The sequence below is a fragment of the Phalacrocorax aristotelis genome, chromosome 5, assembly GCF_949628215.1.
Source record: "Phalacrocorax aristotelis chromosome 5, bGulAri2.1, whole genome shotgun sequence".
In the NCBI taxonomy this organism is placed as follows: domain Eukaryota; kingdom Metazoa; phylum Chordata; class Aves; order Suliformes; family Phalacrocoracidae; genus Phalacrocorax; species Phalacrocorax aristotelis.
The window spans coordinates 21426878-21446191 of NC_134280.1; the positions used below are offsets into that span (position 1 = coordinate 21426878).

At 40.2% G+C, this 19314-nt stretch overlaps 1 protein-coding gene across 4 annotated transcripts in view; it reads left to right on the forward strand.

Moving 5' to 3' along the window:
• Positions 1-19314, forward strand: part of CSRNP3 (cysteine and serine rich nuclear protein 3) — a 113311-nt gene that overhangs the window by 79527 nt on the left and 14470 nt on the right. For all 4 annotated transcript variants that reach the window (XM_075093344.1, XM_075093345.1, XM_075093346.1 and 1 more), the window contains one exon: positions 16782-17041. In XM_075093344.1, coding sequence (XP_074949445.1) covers positions 16782-17041 — 260 coding nt within the window. The remainder of the gene's footprint in view (positions 1-16781; positions 17042-19314) is intronic.

Consider the following 19314-nt stretch of genomic DNA (forward strand, 5'->3'; position numbering starts at 1 on the left):
AAGGAAGAGTTAGTATATGAATTACTACAGGAGCTTGACCCCTAGAAATCTATGGCCCCTGACAACATCCACCCGAGGGTGTTGAGAGAGCTGGCTGACATTATTGCAAGGCCACTCTCCATAATCTTCGAGAAGTCATGGAGAACGGGGATGTCCCCGAGGACTGGAGGAAGGCAAATGTTACCCCTACCTACAAGAAGGGCTCGAGGGAGGATCTGGGTAACTGTAGGCCCATCAGCCTTACTTCAATCCCTGGGAAAGTTATGGAATGAATCCTCCTGGGGGCCATCACAAGTCAAATGAAGCAGATGATTGGGAAAAGCCAACATGGCTTCACCAAAGGCAGATTGTGCTTGACAAACCTGGTGGCCTTCTATGACAAAGTGACTTGCCTGGTTGACATGGGGCGGGCAGTGGACATTGTCTACCTAGACTTCTCCAAGGCCTTTGATATGGTCCCCCACAGTCTCCTGCTGGAGAAATTAATGCGTTATGGCCTAGACAAGTGGTCTGTGCAGTGGGTGGGGAATTAGCTGACAGGCTGCACCCAAAGGGTGGTGGTAAATAGCTCCTTTTCCAAGTGGCAACCTGTCACAAGCGGTGTCCCTCAGGGATCGCTGTTGGGCCCAATGTTATTCAATATCTTTATAAGTGATCTGGATAACAGCATCAAGTGTAGCCTGATGAAGTTCGCTGATGACACCAAATTGAGTGGGGAGGTAGGCACTCCAGAAGGGAGAGCTGCTCTGCAGGGAGATCTGGATAGGCTGGAAGAGTGGGCCAGCAAGAACCTTATGAATTTCAACAAGGACAAGTGTAAGGTCATGCACCTGGGAAAACATAATCTGGGAGCGCAGCACAGACTGGGATCCACCTGGCTGGAGAGCAGCTCTGTGGAAAGGGACCTGGGGGTCCTGGTGGACAGGAAGCTCAAAATGAGCGAACAGTGTGCTGCTGCGGCCAAGAAAGCCAACAGGATGCTGGGTTGCATCAAAAAGGGCATCACCAGCAGAGATAAAGAAATCATTATCCCGCTCTACTCAGTGCTTGTCAGGCCACACCTGGAGTCCTGTGTACATTTCTGGTCCCCGCTCTACAAAAAGGATGTGGACAGGCTGGAAGGGGTCCAGAGAAGGGCCACCAGGATGATCAAAGGACTGGGAAGCCTGGCATACGAGGACAGGCTGGGAGAACTAGGTTTGTTCAGCCTTGAGAAAAGGAGGCTCAGAGGGGATCTCGTCACCGTGTACCAGTACTTAACGGGGTAGCTACAAAGAAGATGGAGACTCCCTTTTTACACGGAGTCACATGGAGAGGACAAGGGGGAATGGACACAAGTTGCTCTTGGGGAGATTCCGATTGGACATGAGAGGGAAATTTTCCACATTGAGGACAGTCACCCATTGGAATAATCTCCCTGGGGAAGTGGTTGACTCGGCCACATTGGACACTTTCAAGAGTCAGCTGGACAGGGTGCTGGGCCATCTTGTCTGGACTCTGCTCTTCCCAGAAAGGTTGGACTAGATGATCCCTGAGATCCCTTCCAACCTGTGATTCTGTGATTTCAGTGTTATGATTAATGATCCATATAACTGAGATATTTGTGGCCAGAGTAGTAAATGTTCACCTGTGCGCACAATCTTGCACACACATATATAGAAATTGTACATTTCATATTTTTAAAATACATATGTATATCAGTTGGCAATACAGGAACAGAAAGATTAAATTGTTTGCATGTGCATTGGTACTACTTTTTAAAAAGTACTGTTTCCAATATAGCTGCAGCAGCCTAAATTCCAATAAATCAATACAGAATACTCCCGGTATTATATATGGCTAGTTTGGGAATAAAAAAATTGAAGAGGTGTCCTTGGTGCTGCATTTGAATAGGCAAAGTTCAAGGTCCTCAAGGAAAAGACTTCTGGAGACTAGTTTCTATGCCACTGGAATGTGGCATCTTTCAGTCTCTTTAACATTCTGCTTTGCTCTTACTGTAATGCAGCGTACTTGCAGGAGCTTGATAAAGGTGATAATTTTTTATTGGTAAGAAAATAGAGGATGTTGATGCTCAGATGAAGTATAGCATAGAAAGGTGGTTTTATCCCTACCTAATTATTTGCATCTTGCAGCCAGAGTCTCTTCCAGTGCACATGATTATTTTGTAACTTTACCAAGGACACTCCATGTTTCACATGATGGGGAAGTCAGATGTTGTTAATTTATTGTTAAAATACTGCAAGTGAGATTTTGCACCACCTTCTTCTTTCTTAATGTTAAAGCGTATCAGCCAGTTACATGTTTACACAATTGACGTCTACCAATTGAGCAGTATTAGAAAAATCACTTAGCTAGCCTTAGGCACTTCTGCTATATTTAAAAGCAACTCTGCACTAAAAAGGTGAGTCTTAATGATGATGTGTGATAGTAAAAGTATGTGTTTGCAATAAAAATTCATCATATTTATATTTAAGATAAATACATAGGAGTGAAGATACTTATCAAATGCTGAAAAATATTTTTAACTTGATAACTGACTACCTCTAGAAAAAAGAGGGGGTTTGTTGAGATTGAATTTTAATTTTGTTTTATCCTTCTCATATTTTCTTGAGTCACCATATGCTTTGATTCTGGAAAGAATGATGTAATTGGACAGTTCCTGAACTTTTTATACATGCAGGATTTGTTTATATTTTGGTTTGTATCAGTTGGCTGACATCAGTTGTGTGTGATGTTGGATGCTCTTCAGGACAGGAGCACTTTTCTTTGTATGTACTTAGAGTTGTGGTTTGTTTTTTTTAAACTACTAGATTATTTATACAATATTATTTGAAAACGTGTATTTTGAATTCTAGGAAGTGATAAAAAATGAACTGATCTTACAGAGGTACTTGGGCCCTGTCTTGTCAAAGCAGAATATGTGGAAATTGTCAATGTTCATATCGCATGAATCATAGAACCATAGAATGGTTTGGGTTGTAAGGGGCCTTTAAAGGTCATCTAGTCCCAACTCCCCTGCACTGGGCAGGGCATCAACTAGATCAGGTTGCTCAGAGTCCCATCCAACCTGACCTTGAATGTTTCTAGGGATGGGGCATCTACCACCTCTCTGGGTGACCTGTTCCAGAGTTTCACCACTCTCATTGTAAAACATTTTTTCCTTATATCCAGTCTAAATCTACCCTCCTTTAGTTTAAAACCATTACCTCTTGTCCTGTCACAATAGGCCTTGCTAAAGAGGTTGCCCCCATCCTGCCGCTCTCTAAGTGCTGAAAAGCTGCAATAAGGTCCCCCCACAGCCTTCTCTTCTCCAGGCTGAACAACCCAACTCTCTCAGCCTGTCCTTGTAGAAGAGGTGCTCCAGCCCTTGGATAATTTTTGTGGCCTCCTCTGGACCCGCTCCAACAGTTCCATGTCCTCCTTGTGCTGAGGGCTCCAGAGCTGGATGCTGTACTCCAGGTGGGGTCCACCAGAGCGGAATAGAGGGGCAGAATCACTTCCCCCAACCTGCTGGCCACGCTTCTTTTGATGCAGCCCAGGATACGGTTGGCCTTCTGGGCTGCAAGCGCACATTGTTGGCTCATGTCTGGCTTTTTGTCCACCAGTACCCCCAAATCCTTCTCTGTGGGGCTGTTCTCAATCCCTTCATTCCCTAGCCTGTATCAATACTGGGGGTTGCCCAGACCTAGGCGCAGGAGCTTGCACTTGGCCTTGTTGAACCTCATGAGGTTCGCATGGGCCCACCACTCCAGCTTGTCTAGGTCTCTTTGGATGACATCCCATCCTTCTGGCGTGTCAGCTGCACCGCTCAGCTTGGTGTCATCTGCAAACTTGCTGAGGGTGCACTCAATGCCACTATGTCATTGATGAAAATATTCAACAGTACTGGTCCCCGTATGGACCCTTGAGGGATGCCACTCGTCGCTGGTCTCCATCTGGACATTGACCACTACCCTCTGAATGCAACCATCCAACCAATTCGTTATCCACCGAACAGTCCACCCGTCAAATCTGTTTCTCCTTAGTTTAGAGAGAAGGATGCTGTGGGGGACCGTGTCAAAGGCCTTACAGAAGTCCATATAGATGATATCCATAGCTCTTCCCTTGTCCACTGATGTAGTCTCTCCATCATAGGAGGCCACTAGGTTGGTCAGGCAGGACTTGCCCTTGGTGAAGCCTCTCTGGCTGCCTCGAATCACCTCCCTGTCCTCCATGTGCCTTAGCATAGCTTCTAGGAGGATCTGTTCCATGATCTTCCCAGGCACAGAGGTGTCAGCCAGTCCCAGACTGACAGGTCAGTAGTTCCCTGGGTCCTCCTTTCTACGCTTTTTGAAGATGGGCACAATGTTTCCCTTCTTCCAGTCCCCAGGGACTTCACCTGACTGCCATGACTTTTCAAATATCATGGAGAGTGACTTGGCAACTACATCAGCCAATTCCCTCAGGACTCTGCGAGGCAGCTCGTCAGGTCCCATAGACTTGTGTATGTCCAGCTCCTCAGGCGGTCATGAACCTGATCTTCCCTTACAGTGGGGGTGACTTTATCCCCCTGGCCTCCATCCTGTAGTCCATTGACTTGGGAGGGGTGAGGAGAGAGGTTACCAGTGAAGACTGAGTCAAAAAAATTGTTGAGTACCTCAGCCTTCTCCTCGTCTTACAAGTGAATACAGGTGTCTTACACAGCTAAGTGATGCTCACTTGAAAACTACATGCAGATGTGTTGTACAGTAACAAAACTGTTAACAGTGTACCTTGAAAGATGCTCTGTTTATTCTTTAAACACGTTAATCTCCCAAAGTAAAAGGTAAGACCTCTCCTGTGTTGAATATTTGAATCTGTACTTTTAAGGGCATATGGAAAGGAAGAGTTCTCTGAGACTTTTTCAATAAACAGACTGAAAAGAGAGAGTGCAGAAGAAAGGCTGGCCAGATTCCTTTCCTCTGTTACATGCTTGAGCACATCCTTGATGGAGCTTATCTTTCTAAGCCATTTCCTGCCACTTGGTACCATTTTCTTTTCTCTTTTGTGAGACACTGTCAGATCCTGTGTACTGTCTTCCTTCTGGTCTGTTTTCATATAAGTAAATCTGAAGTTCAGTATGAACTCCTTTTACTGACTTGAAATGTGTGGGTTGTGGGTTACCTGTACTCAACACCAAGATCTGTATGTTAATTCTTTAACTGAGCTTTAAAAAAAGCCTAACATGGCCCTCTAAGTCTTATTTTTCCTTTCTAATTGATTTGACAAAGAGATAATTTTTTAATCACTTGTAGCTACAACTTGTTCAGTGCTTCAGCAAGCAGGCAGTTTGCGTATAAATCAATCTAGAATAGCTGATGCATCTCAGTATTTACACAACCCTTGAAATAATATGCTTTGGGTCAGATAAATAAGAACTTTTCAGCTATCCTGCTCCATTAGCCTTAAAGGTCAGTTTAGTCTGCCAGCTAAATGAGGCACATGCTACTGGGGATCATTCAGGTGGGGCAGAACCACCAGAAGATAGCTTTGATCTCAACAATTAACCCTGTAGTGTGATGGCAGAAAATACATGACTGAGATGTCAATAAGTGGTACCCGTTGTAACTATTACAGAGGGGTAAGTGCAGAGTTTCTTTAACAATACAGCCATTGAAATAAATGAAGACAGCAACAACAACAACAAAAGAACCAACACCAAACCTGAAAACCCCAAAACAACAGCCCCCCAAAAGTCTAAAAACAAATAACCAAAACCCCAAAACAAAACCCAAAACCCTAGTCTAAGTTTCAGGCATCTTTTTCTGAGTCAGGAAGTGAAATTACAGTCTATAAAGCATAGGCAACTGTTACCAGAATCATAACCAAAAAGTAAGTGTAGTATTTTCTTGGTCAGGTATGTGTATATATATATTTGCACATATTAAAAATCTCTTATCAAATGGTGATGGAGAGTGCCTTCATTGCCATTGGCAGATATACTCCCTACCATCTTTTTAACTTATTTTTCTCACTCTATTGAGGACATTTCAGTTTGATTCAGCAAGCCATTAGTCACACTGCAGATTTGCCTTAATGGATGCCAAAGTGTGTTACTAACCAGTCCACGTACCTGTCCCATTTCATGGCCCCTACTCCATATCAGAAAGAGGGATGTTCAGCTTCAAGTAGCAGTCTAAGCATGCATATACAGTATTAGTCAAGACTAAGAATATTTTTTCCCTTTGCCCTTAGAGGTACATGGAATTCAAGGTGGGAGCACACCTGATGCTTGATCTATTTTTATAATTTTTTTAAAAATATGCAAATTTAAGTTGCAGAATTACATGCAACTGAAAGACCTGGGAAGATCTCATCAAGTTCTGTCTTTTGAACTTTGGTGCTGGTAAAAACTCCCCAAACCGCATTAATCACAGCCTCGTCTCTTAAGAAATCTACTTTGAGTAACTGCTGCTTTCCTCTGCCATTTCAGCTCAAGTGCAGTGTAGCTGAAACTTTCAGAGTAATGCCTTTATTGCAGAGGCTTCTCTTCTTCCCCTGCAGAGGCAGGTGAAATCTCCAGTACCAGCTCATATGACAAGGTGGTCATCAGGAGGTAGAACCGTTGCGCAGTCTAGTTGATATACTCCATCAGTTAGCTGTAGCTTGCCATTGACATTGCCACTGTCTTTAGCAATGTGGTGCTGCAGCCAGCTGTAATCATCGGTCCTGTCATTCTGCTAATTAGGGTACTGTGTTTAGGAGTATTGGGTGCCTTAGGTTCATTATGGAAGTGGCTGGTCAGTAAGGGTTCTGAGACAACCTTTCGGTCTCTAAATGCTGTTGCCATCTTTTGGTTTTACCATTAAAGATAAGGAGGAATTTGAAAATACAAATACATGCCCACTGCACTTCTTTCCACATGCCCTTAAAAGTCTTGTTTTGAATATTCTAGAGTTGCTAATGTGTTGAGATTGTCTCATCTGTGTGGCCATGCAGAACTTGGAAGAAGGTATCAAATCTTTTGAAATCCTTAGGAAGGTCTAGCTTCTCTTAAGTTATCTTTATGTGAAGGATAAAGTTTTATTTGCTGTGAGGTCAATAGCACAAGGCATTACCTGAGTTTTGAGCTTAAGCTGTGTGTTTAATTGCTGGTTAATGATAGAAATCTAAATGAGTTAAAGTGGTGATGCTGACTTATTATGGGAAAACACTTAGAAGGTGTAGCTAAATGCAGGCATTCTTTTTTTCGTGGCATCTTGCAGTTATTTATATTGCTTACAACCTGGCTTGGAATTCACTTGTTAGTGAGGAATATGTTCTTGTCGTCATTTGTTGACTCGTGTTATGAAATGCAAAACAGGTTGAGAGACTGATTTTAAAATAAGTTGGCTTATCTGGGCAAGAAATGCAAAGAAGTTCAATTAAATATATTTAAATGTCTTTGCTCAAATACTCATACAGAATGACAGGGCAGGGTATGCTGTGACAGGATCTTGCCTGCTGTCTTTCATCTAGAGTAAAGACTGCTGTAGAGGGAGTTTTAAAAAAAATGTTAAGGGGGGTTTGGAGGTAGGCTCCCACTGGTTTTTAGAAGGATTTGTGCAGCTAATTCTATTTCTTTATCTTTGAAAAGTTTGCTCTATAAATTACTGCATTTCATAGACTATATAAACAGAGGGTCAGTTTTGCCTTACATTACGTTTTTGTTGGCTTAGACAACATGTAAAGAAAAATTTTTTGTTGAAGATGTTCATGACATATGCAAAGTATGTTTGCAAATGGAAAGTCACGGGCAGCTAAATGGGTAGCTGTATTTGTATCAAATGGCTGTTCACAGAAGTAACCCATAAGATGGAACAAAGAATTGCCTGTAGTGTTTTAGGAGAGTTCAGCAAATATAGTTGTTACACATGGGTGTTCCTGCAAGGACCCATGGTAGTGGTTTTCCTCCTTACACTGTTCGAAGCTGGGGCCAAGGTCAGAAATAATAATCTACAAAACAGAAGCTGGCATTTGGAGTAAATGGTGAGGCAGAGAGCAGTTACCTGTCTCCCCTTCTCCCTGCGGGCTGATTTTATTTGCAGAATGGAGAAACTGGACTAGTATGATGAAAGTCACACAGAAGCATTCTGGAGATAGAGTGTGCTGAGGAAGTAAACTTAAAGCTTTCACTGAAATTTTAGCAGTAGATTTCCATCTTTCAGCATGCATCCCAAGAATTTAACATTTCTGAGATTTTTAGACAAAACCCTGACAATGAGGTAAAATGTTTAACTAGAGCACAAATGAAAAACCTCTCCTATTCATGTCAAACTTGTCTGTGAGCTAGTATTTTTCAAAAATCTTTTCAAATGTGACATCAATAAATGTCGCATTAGGCAAGTATTGCCACTGAGCCCCTCCTGTGAGGTGAATTTAGCTTTGGTGCTTCACTTGCAAAGAAAGTACCAGGAGGATGGAGCAAAGAAATGCTACTAGTGTAGGTGTTGCCGTTCCACAGCGTTGTCCCTGTCCTAATTTCCACTACTCAATTTACACCTTTCTGAGTATGCAGTTTCGTTCAAGACTTCCAGGTTCAAATGTATTTCAGAAAAATGCCTCCCTGCCCTCAAGCCCACATGTTTCTGTGGAAGGGTATACTGTATGTCACAGCATTTCCTCTTCATGTGCACTTCTAGCATGTAAGAAAAGTGTTTCGTCATTAAGGGTTTACAGTTTGTAAATGTAGTGTATGGAAACTTGTAGAAAAGTATCTTTTGGGAGGCAGTGGGATGGAAGGAGAGGTAGGAGACAGAGGTAGAAGCAATTTCTGGAATATGACCTTTTCCCAAGTTTTTGTTTTGTATGAAGATAGCGAAGCAAGCTGGCTTTTATAAATGATGTTCTGACCTGGATTACCATGATGGATTAGGCATTGCTGCTCTGTGGTGTTAGACTTGATGAAACACTACGTGGGAAAGCCATGGAGCAGGTGGAGAATAGTGTTAATCCTTCTTGCCATAGTGGTTTATATGGCACTAAGAGTATGTAAAAAGCAGACAAATGGGTGGTAGAGTATAAGAAAAGCAGCATTTCCTCCGATCTGAGATAGAGCTTTAATCCAAAAGGCTGCTTCATAAATGTTTTTTCCAGCCTTTTGAAATTTTCATGTGCCTAAGATATTTCTGTGCTGGTGACAATGAATTACTTTGCCCTCATTGATGCAAGAGTGCTAGTAATCTACCGGGTAGCCATATGGTTCACATTTATTTTAATGTGGCTTTGACATGAGGAGAATAGCTGAGACAGCAGAAGAAAGTGCTTATGTCTTGGCCTTCAGCCAGAACTGAGATTATTTATGTTTTGTAATCAAAGAACTACCAGTTTTCTCAGTAAAAAATATTTGAAAAACATGACGGGCTTAAGATGTCAGTCCTATCAGGATTTTGTAGAACTAGGAAGTAGGCTTTGCATTTTATAGACTGATACAGCTGCAGCGGGATCTCTTCCCAGGTGGGGGGGGCGTCTGGATTCTGTTTTGGCCTGCTAAACACGCAGAAGGAAATGCTCTTTCTCTGGTTTCACACTGCTGCGGCTCCACAGCCCAGAGAGCTAAATGAGGATGTTCAAAGGCGAACAAGAAGTGCAGATGTATAGTATGTGATACATATAGATTACATGTATGCGAGAGCAGTTCAGGAAAACTTTGTTTCAGTCTGCCAGCACATTGTTGCTGTTGCTTGCCTATTTAATCAGTTAGAATTTATTCATAAATAAATGGCAGTGAATTGTTTCTCATAAGGATACACTGGACCACTAGTGTAAATATTGGGTTTTCCCTTTGGAAAATTACTTTTCTTGGGATTTGGGAGTTGGATGGGCCCATGTTGACATCTGTTACCAAGACATGACAAATATATTATAAATACATATGATAAAACCTGAATTTTTCGAATGTGGAAAGATTTGGGGGGTTGTGCTTTGATTTTTCACAAATTCGCAAATAGATAAATAATGGTTATTCTCAGAGGAGAGGAGAAAGCAGAAGATGCAGCTTGAGGTGGAGAAGGAAGGGGCACTAGAAGGAGCTGCAGAACTCCATACCAACTGTGGGAGAAGGCAGTGGCTGGGGATGGTGGGTACAGATGGCACCCGCCAGTGCCTTCCCCCGACGCCTCTCTGGGCTGTGGGCACTCCTAGCTTGGTTGGTGTCCGTGGGTGGGAAGGGCTAGCAGATAAACGGCCCCATGTGCCGAGGTCAGTAGAAACCTCCTCTGCTTCCAGCTTTCCACTCTATACTTTGAAAATACCTTGGAATGGGGTAGGGAAAAGAAAGAAGAGCGCACAATTTCAGAACTTAGAGAGCTGCTGATACATACCTTTGAAAAACCTGTGGAAAATGAGCTAGTAATAAAAGCCTTCAGTCTCCCAATAATACATAAAATGAAAAATAAATTTTACTTGCAGTACAGAAGGTAAGTGCAAAAAATCTTATAATGATGCGCCTGTTGGTAGGAATAAGGTGGTGGCAACCATTATTTAAAACTAACTTAGCAGGACTTGGTGGTTTCTTCCATATAACTACACCACTAAGGAGACAGTCTCTAACCAGAGTGTTCTAGTTACATTAAAATATATTATGAAAATATTGACACTGGTTTGTTACAAGTCTGTGTTGCTACATCTTTCTTCACCCTTGTCTATTCACACATTACTCTAGACATATATTTAAACTTTTCTGCCATATAAATAGCTTAATTATCTTTTATTAACTGTTGATGAACAAAGGCCCTGCTTTATTCTCTAACCTCATGCAACTTGAATGGCTCTGATTTTTTTTCTTTTGCCTTCTTCGTCTTTTTCCAAACCCAGAAAGTATTTCCTCACTTGCTATGTTTGGTGACAGAAGTCCAGCACAGGTCAATGCTTTGTACAACACACTTCAGCCAGGATGAATCTGACAGGGAAGTTTTATTGTCAGACTGCTATTCCTAATATTTGCCCTTCTCCCATTAATCGTCATTGTGATTGAGATTTATGTGACACAGCAGCCAAAGCGAGAAAGAACGCAGCCATAGAAGCTATTTTACAGAACAGTTTTATTTTTCAGGCTATTGTTATTTTCATGAAAGCTGTATTGGTTTTTACATTGATACATTCTTCTGTTTTGACTTTAAAGTTTCATTTTTAGAGTATCTTTGAAAAATGAATTAGTGGGGCCTCCTATTTCGTGCAGACATATGGGACACCCTGTGTCTGGAAAAATCCATGTAATGCACTTGATGAAGTACCTGTAAGCTTGAAAAAAAATATAAGGAACACTTAGTCTTTCTGGAAGAGGTTCCATAAACCATCTTGTCTGCCATTACTGTTAGCCACTGGGTGATAAAAATTGTACTTTTTGGTTTGATGGATAAAATCTTACCACTTCAAATCACAACCATTTTAATAACAATTATGGTAATAAAAGTTATGACTTAGTGTCCCAATGTAGGAGGTGGTCCTCAACTATGTGTATAATTTACCACGTACGGGAACAACCATAATGATGTTTGTGTGTTTAGTCTATTTTTAATCTTATGACAATTGATCTCCCCTGTGTTTTGTAAACCACAGATTGGGCAAGACAGATTTACCGAGTCAGTGCTTAATCTGTGTAATCTGGAGGGTGGTGGTGTGGGAGGGTGGTAATATGTAGAAAAGGGTTGTCTTGAATTAGATAAAGCTTGTTTCATGTCACTGTGCAGCCTTGTGAATAAATCACTGAAATCTCAATTTCTTGAATGACTGCTGAACAGTTATCTCTGTTCTCTAGTACAGTCGATGACTGAAAAATGACCTTACTGAAATATTGAAAACCGAAGAGCTATAATAAAAAAACTTTATATTTAGCATTTCGGCATTACACCATTCTGCAGGTCTCTGGCTCACCGTACACGTGTTCTTAAATCTTTGAAACCTTAAGAGATTCCGTTAGGTTCAATAGCCAGAGAAGAGCGTAAACTAGGCATCGTGCGCAAAGAGAAATGGCAGAAATATCATATGTAGTCATGAAATAAATGATAACTGCTGTGGATAAAGAGAATCGTTATGAGGGAGAGAGATTAATAACTGAGAAAAAGATTAATAAACGCATCCTATTGTGTATGTGTGCAGGCATGAACAAAGGTAGCAAAAGGGTAAGCACGGAGAGCAGAGTGTGTTTCCAGGTTGTGTTAACCATGCTCGGGCTAAACAGTTGTTTGCTATTAAAAGTTTTCCTATAGCTCTTTTGGCATCACCTTTAGGATATTTGTTTACAGACAGTTGCCAGTTTAGCCATAAGTGGTCTGCAGTGCAGATGACCTGTGCTGTGGCTGTTAGCTCGGGTCAGGTGCTGCATGGATGGGGCTGTGCTGTGTCCAAATACAGCCCTGAATCTGCAGCAGCTGCTTTTGCATGGCAAGGAGCAGATAAGCCTACAGGACCTGACTTGACGCCGTGAGGAGGCAGGCCAGCTGCAAGCAGGTTGTTAACTTGGGCTCTGCCCTGCTAAACCCAGAAACTGAGCCACTCAAATGTCACGTGCCAAAATTCAAAATTTCAGCAGTTGATATTATTTCAGATGAGGAATTCTGACAGGCCTGTTTGAAGATATCTGTGTCTGAAGACCTTGTTCAGATATAGTGACCTTTTCTAAGAGATAGTTCTGTAGCGGTAATTACATTCTTATTGGTATCATCTTTCCCTCTGATAATAGATATATTTTACACATTACAGGAGTTATGTATCTGTCAAAAATATTTAGTTCCATATAATCTTGAAATATGGAACTAAAAATTATATTAATTGTTTAAATACATGAGGATGGAGTATTTTTTTCATGCCATGGAATATATCAAACTTTTATTATATAAATGTATTAAAGATCATGTGTGATCCATAGGACAGTTTTAGGTGATGGTGAATATTCCTGTTCCCTCTGGCATCCTTGCTTGCCATGAACTGCTAGACCCAAGATGGTGTCACTCATTATCAAAAACCACCTTCGAGTTCCCGTTCACAGTGTGTGTCCAGCAGCTGCTAAAACAACACATCTCTGCCTAGCAGACTCTGCCTGGAGTCAGTATCACCCTTTCTGTGCAGAGCAGATGATAGTGGCATCCACTGATACCTTGTTGCACAGGCAGATGGTGTGTAAATACTTTTTTGAGACCAGCCAAGCAAGGAAGCCCTTACTAGGTCTCTTGTGGAAAAGTGTGATGTTTACACTCTCTTTGGATAAATTTTTAGGTTATGAGCTTTTGTTTCCCTGCAAAACCTTTGAAACTGACTCCAGAGAGGCATGCAAGCCTTGCACAGTCTGTGTCCCTCATTCCGAAAAGAGCTTACTAATTGATTAACGTCAGTAAATTTTGTCTGGGCATATGTTCATGCTTTCCGATATATCAGAAAATATGTATTTTGTATGTCCTTCTGCTCTGTCTTGATTTAAGCAGTATCTTTAGCAGTAATTACAACCAATTTGAATGTACTATTTAAGGTACAGTGCATGCAAAATAACATACGTCCTGGCTTTTGATAAGATGATCTGGGAATCTGAGTTCTGGTTGGCTTGAAGCAAAAGGGCTGAATGAGTTATAGAGCACTTTGTCCCTGATGTTGGAAGATGTTCAACATTTCTTCAATATCTAATAATAATTTTTTCTGAGGTCACATTAAGGCAGCCCCTCTGCTCAGAGATTTTAGGAAGTATAGCAGAGCAAGAACATAGTGCCTTTGCGGTGCCGACTGTGCTTCCTTTCGTGTCCTTGGTTACTGAGGCAGTCACAATTCTCCAGTCTGCTCACTGACATCTTCACTCTATGCTTTGGGATAATCAAATAAAATCCTGTAATCTTTTGCAGTTCCTGCCTGATCTGTTCTTGTAAACAACATTCTCATAAATATTAATATATTCTGACTACTTCCTAGCAGTAGCATAGAAGAGATGACTACAGAGTTATTCACAGAGCCTTAGCTCTTCCCTTTAATGAGCTCTTGGGTGAAACTGAAGCAAACCCCAAAGATAGGATGCGTTTCAAAAAAAAAAAAAAAGTGTAATCTGAAGGCTCTAAATGTTTACATGCTTGTTTACTTATACAGATTATCATATAATTTGCCTGACTCAGAACTATAACATTAATAAATAAAGCCATGAACCTCAATGACATTTACAACAAATGCGTGTCAGCTCTCATGCTGTCTTCAATACAGTTTATGCAACTGTGCTGGATTTAAAGTGCTGGTGGTGTTGCAGTTACAGTATGCCAGCATTTTCTGGAAGTTCAGCTTAATTCTATTTTAGCACAGGGTTTTGTCAGTGATATATTAAAAAACCACAAACAACTTCGATGGTGTGGCATTGATAATTTAATTACTAAAAGTGATAAGAACTAGAAAAAAGTTTAAAAAATGCATTAATGGGTACTTTAAGACAGGTCATGACAACAACAGCCTTACAGAGAGAGGCACCTGACCAACCTTTTAGGCATAAATGTACAGCAATGTATGAAATTCATGTTCTAAATTTTGATAGCACACACATGGACACCCTCACCCCTCCCCCAAAATCCACATAGTGGGAAAGCTCATTCATGTAATCTAGTTTTTATCATAGGTTACATTCTTCTTTTCAGCTGGAAATAATTAGATTGCAAAGGCTTCTGCCTAGCTTCATTTAACTATTAATATTAATGTGTCGTGTGTGAATAAAACTTAAGGTTGATCTATAGAAGGTAGTATGATTCTTTGTGCATAGAAAGTAGTATGAAAGTAGTATCTCTTCCATAAAGAGATTGACAGATGTAAAAGAATGGAAGCATTTTTATTGCATCATTTGGTATTCCTGCCAGTAAGCAGCCACGTCAGGAGTTCCGTAGCTGAGGTCTAAAATGAATTACTATAAATGTAGACCTTATGTGGTAGATATTGAAGTTTACAGATGAAAATTCAAAGGCCTTCGCTAGCTTGTGCGATTTACAGACACAATTACCTTCTATTTCCTCCTGAAGCGCATAATAACGTTCTATCTTTTCTTTCCTTTAATGTTTTACTGTAGTTTTAACTCTCATTCCATTTGTGGCTGGTCCTTTTACTTGGTAAAAAAGCTGCTTCCCCTTCAGTATATTTGTTCAGTTTATGTGTATAATAAACCATAGTTTAAGCTGCTTATTAGTATTTAGGAAAAATAATACTATTTCAATATTTTACTGAGCCCTAAATAGTTTTATGATTATGTCAGTAGGTCTGTAATTTGGTTACAGGACTATATTTTCTGATATACTTGTTTTTTATATAGTTAGGTAGATGATGCTATTTTTCTGGACTGAATTACTCCATGTAAAAGTTTGGGGTTTTTACATTTGTGGTGGTTAACATTTCACTGCATAATAATATTAGAGAATGAGCTATGTTTTAACTGCGACAATAAACCAGACCTGGTACAAAACCGAGGCTGAAGGCCACGTGCTTCCAATCTCTAGAGACGGCGCAATTTTAGATTAGCAGTGTAAGTCATGTTGCTCTTACTGCTTTTATAGAATGGTTCCAAGCCTTTCAGGAGTGGTCAGGCACCTTCTAAATCATTTTACTGCCTGAATTCTGGCACTTAGGTCTCTCATGCACACCTGCCCGGTTGTTGCCTATAAACTGTAAACTGCAGTGGAACGAATTATTTTCTACATTTTCAACAACCTGTTGCCATTTTGCAATAAATCAAATAAATCAGGCTGTTCGTCTTAAAAATCAAGGAGTGTCCCTTAGCTTCCTCTAACATTCGTGTCTCTTGGTTTTTTTTTTAATTTATTTTATTTTTTTTTATTTTGCTCTAAAAGCTCACCACTGTTACCAGTGAGAAACCGATAGATCAGTATCATTGGAAGGAGTTACTAAATATCTGTAGAAAAAAGAACAATATCTAACAGTTAAAATTTGGCATTTATTTTTAAATCCATTTCGTTTGATACTGCATATATATGTAAGAAAAACTGAGCATGAGCGTGAGGGGAATCAGAAGAGAAATAGGAAAGACTAGATTTAATTTTTTTGTCAAAATTCTACACGTTAGAATATATATATGTACATACACATGCATGTATGTGGTGCTTGGCGGCAGAAAGGATGAAGGTAAAGAAAAAGGAAGTGGTTCTGATTGTCAGTCAGCATTATTCCTATATTAATCTCTGATGATGACAATATGAATTTCTGAGACGATCTGAAACACTAAATATAGTGCCTTTATAGTTTTTCTAACACTAATTTCTCACATTTTGGATTAGAATAGATAGGAATCGTTTCTGCCAGTGTGATTCAGTGCTTTAAAGATGTAGTTATACATCTCTACAGCTAAGCCTTGCTGACAGAATAGTAACGGTGTATATAGACCTCTGAGGGAGGTGGGTCTCCTGGTCTCACTGCTGTCATATGCGACGTTGTTTTGTTCGCAGGGTTTTGAAGAGGAGCAAGTCAGTGGATCACTGTCTCTGAGGTGACACTGTGAAAGAAGTTCCTTTTGCTGGGATTTATTTGCTTCCTTGGTAAAAGGATAAAACATTTTCATAATGCTATGGGAAAACACAACTCTCCTGGCCAAGAATTTCTCTTCTAAAGTAGACAATAGTGTTCATGATTGCAGTGGTGTGTAATGACTTCTAGGTTTGCATATATGGTAAATACTTCTAATATTATCTCCTCATTTAGACTGCACACATCTGAGCTTTAGTGTGTACATAGGTATTGTTAAGGTAAATGTAACTATGCAAGTGACGCATGTGCTATCTCACTGCAAGTTATCATTCATTTGTAATCTGCATCTGTTCTAGCCTCTTCAATCCTGAAGAGAGAGAAGCGGAAGAGAACAAAAAATGTCCATTTTAACTGTGTTACTGTGTATTACTTCACGAGAAGGCAAGGCTTCACCAGCGTTCCCAGCCAAGGGGGAAGCACGCTGGGAATGTCTACTCGCCACAACAGCGTGCGCCAATACACACTGGGAGAGTTTGCGATGGAACAGGAGAGGCTTCACCGAGAGATGTTAAGAGAGCATCTAAGGGAGGAGAAACTCAATTCTCTAAAATTAAAGGTAAAAATTATTCAAGATTTTGATCCCTGCCTTATTTATTTAAATGAGCAGTGTCAGAGCTATATGGGCCTGATGTGTGTGTTCTAAACAAAGCCATTTCCTTTCCATCATTCCATTTTCAATCGAAACAACGTCGGTTTTATCTTTTTTTATTTTACTGAAGTCATATTTTTGTTTGGTTATTACCAAGTGGTGCCATAGCTCTTTTTGATGTGTACCTCAAAGTACTTTAAAGGGACGTTATTGTTTACTCTCTGTTTTCTACAGAGAGGAGAACAAAGGCAGAGGGTGGTAGAAGTTAGCCTTGAACTGGGTGTCCAGCAGAAGTCTGGAAGTGCCTGGAAGAGAATGAGTCTTCTGAGCCCTTGTACAGTGCCCTGTTAGACAAGGGAATGGTAACACCCTAAGTACAGAAGGTGAAACAGCTTATTTTCTTGGCCAACTTGAGTGAATTTGGCAAGAAGTAAGAAACAGTAATACTAAAAACATTTTCTTTTTTCAGTGTACTAATGTCTACAATCGTATGTCTTTAATGTTTCACCAAAGGATGTCTGTGTTAAAGAAGAAATGTGTCAGAACTATGGGATAAATCAGTTTAGCTGGTCAGAAAAATCTTGGCTACAGTTTTGAAGGTATCTTTAAATATAGGAGAGGAAAGAAACTGTACTTGAGAATAGAGAAGGGGTTTGTGTTCTTGGAAGTGTCCCTTCTGCCTCTTTAAAACTGGTGGCAAACTTCAGGTTTTGCTTTGTTTTTGTAGTGGATGAAACACTTCCTGTATAATGGCTTGTGATATATGTATTTGGGGCTCTTTTTCAGATGAATCCTCTAATTCAAAGTGAACAATATTTAGAATTGTAACCGAACTGCTGTGCTCCATAGCCCCTTCTTCTGTGATATATTTGTTTCAGATATTACTACAGTTGTCCAGAGTAAACTGGCACCCTCCAAATTTAAGAAATGCCTTTTAGCATTTTTCTCATAGAATGTACTACATTCATGAGTTCTGTCTCTGAACTCTTGAAGAAGTGTGCATGACCCTTATTATAATAGTTATTTCAGTCTCCTAATAGTTTTTTATTTGAATAGCTAAATAGATTCTTAAATAGTTCATAAAATTTGATCTATCATAATGAAAACAAACGAACATAAAACCCCTCAGGACAAAGGCAAATTAAAAATGGGTATTTGGACAGGTTTGAAACCAAAGGCTAGAGTGTTAGTGACTTACCACTAGGTAGAGATGATACCTCTCAACATCTCGCATCACAAGATCTTCAGAGCATCAAATGCGAGTTGAGCTGTGTCAGTGTACCCAGTGTCTGTGTTAGATCCCTTGGCTGGCCTCCAGGAATCAGCTCAAAGAGAGGACTTCCCAGTGGAGTGAGTCACGAATAGTAAGGCATGCAAATATTTCATTTTTCCCTTTCTTTTTGTAGCTAGAAAGTAAATCAAGAAAAATCACAGATCCTATTTACCTCTAAAGATTGGATGAGGCCTTTTAGCCTTCATCTGTATGAGTAGAGCTTGGCTCTTTGTGCTTTCTTAATTCTTCTCTTGGCTGGGATGGACCTCCTTTCTTCATTAACTTCACTCCAGCCCACTTTTTTGGGGCCATAGACTACTTTCTGCTCCTCTTCCAAATACGTGTTCTTCCATCTCCCCAGTCACTTGAGTGGATGATAATCTTTACTGTGACTGTTAAGTTCATGCAAAGCCTCTTCACCTGAGAAAACATTATGAGTAAGCACAATAAATTAGCTGGAAGTGTCGTTATAGCTTACTCATAATATCTCCTCAAATTAAGATCTATTAAAACAGTGAGCATGACCCTAATGATGTTAAGGCTCCTGGGTCTGTGGACACAGTTGGTTTCCTCTGTGGGAAATTGTAAGGAATAATTTCCAGCTAGGGCAAGCAAAGATGTGTCTAACCTAAATTTCTCACATTTTACAGAGCTGGAGTGAATTTCACCCAAAGGCTTCACATATTCATTGGCCCTTGCCTTGTTCTGTTGTTATGACAATGACCTTTAGCTTTATGAGTGAAATTTTACCCATCTACATATCAAGTTTAATTCAGATGAGCAATATTATGACAATCAAGAGCACGTAATGTTCCCCTGAAGTTGTGTATTGGAAAATGTATTTGATGATCCTTGATAATCTTCTTCCCTCCATAGTTATCCAATTACTTGTTTGAGAAATGTTCAGATCTTTCATTTTATTAATTCATTTGTTAATTCATTTAATTTCATTAATTCATTGAGAAAA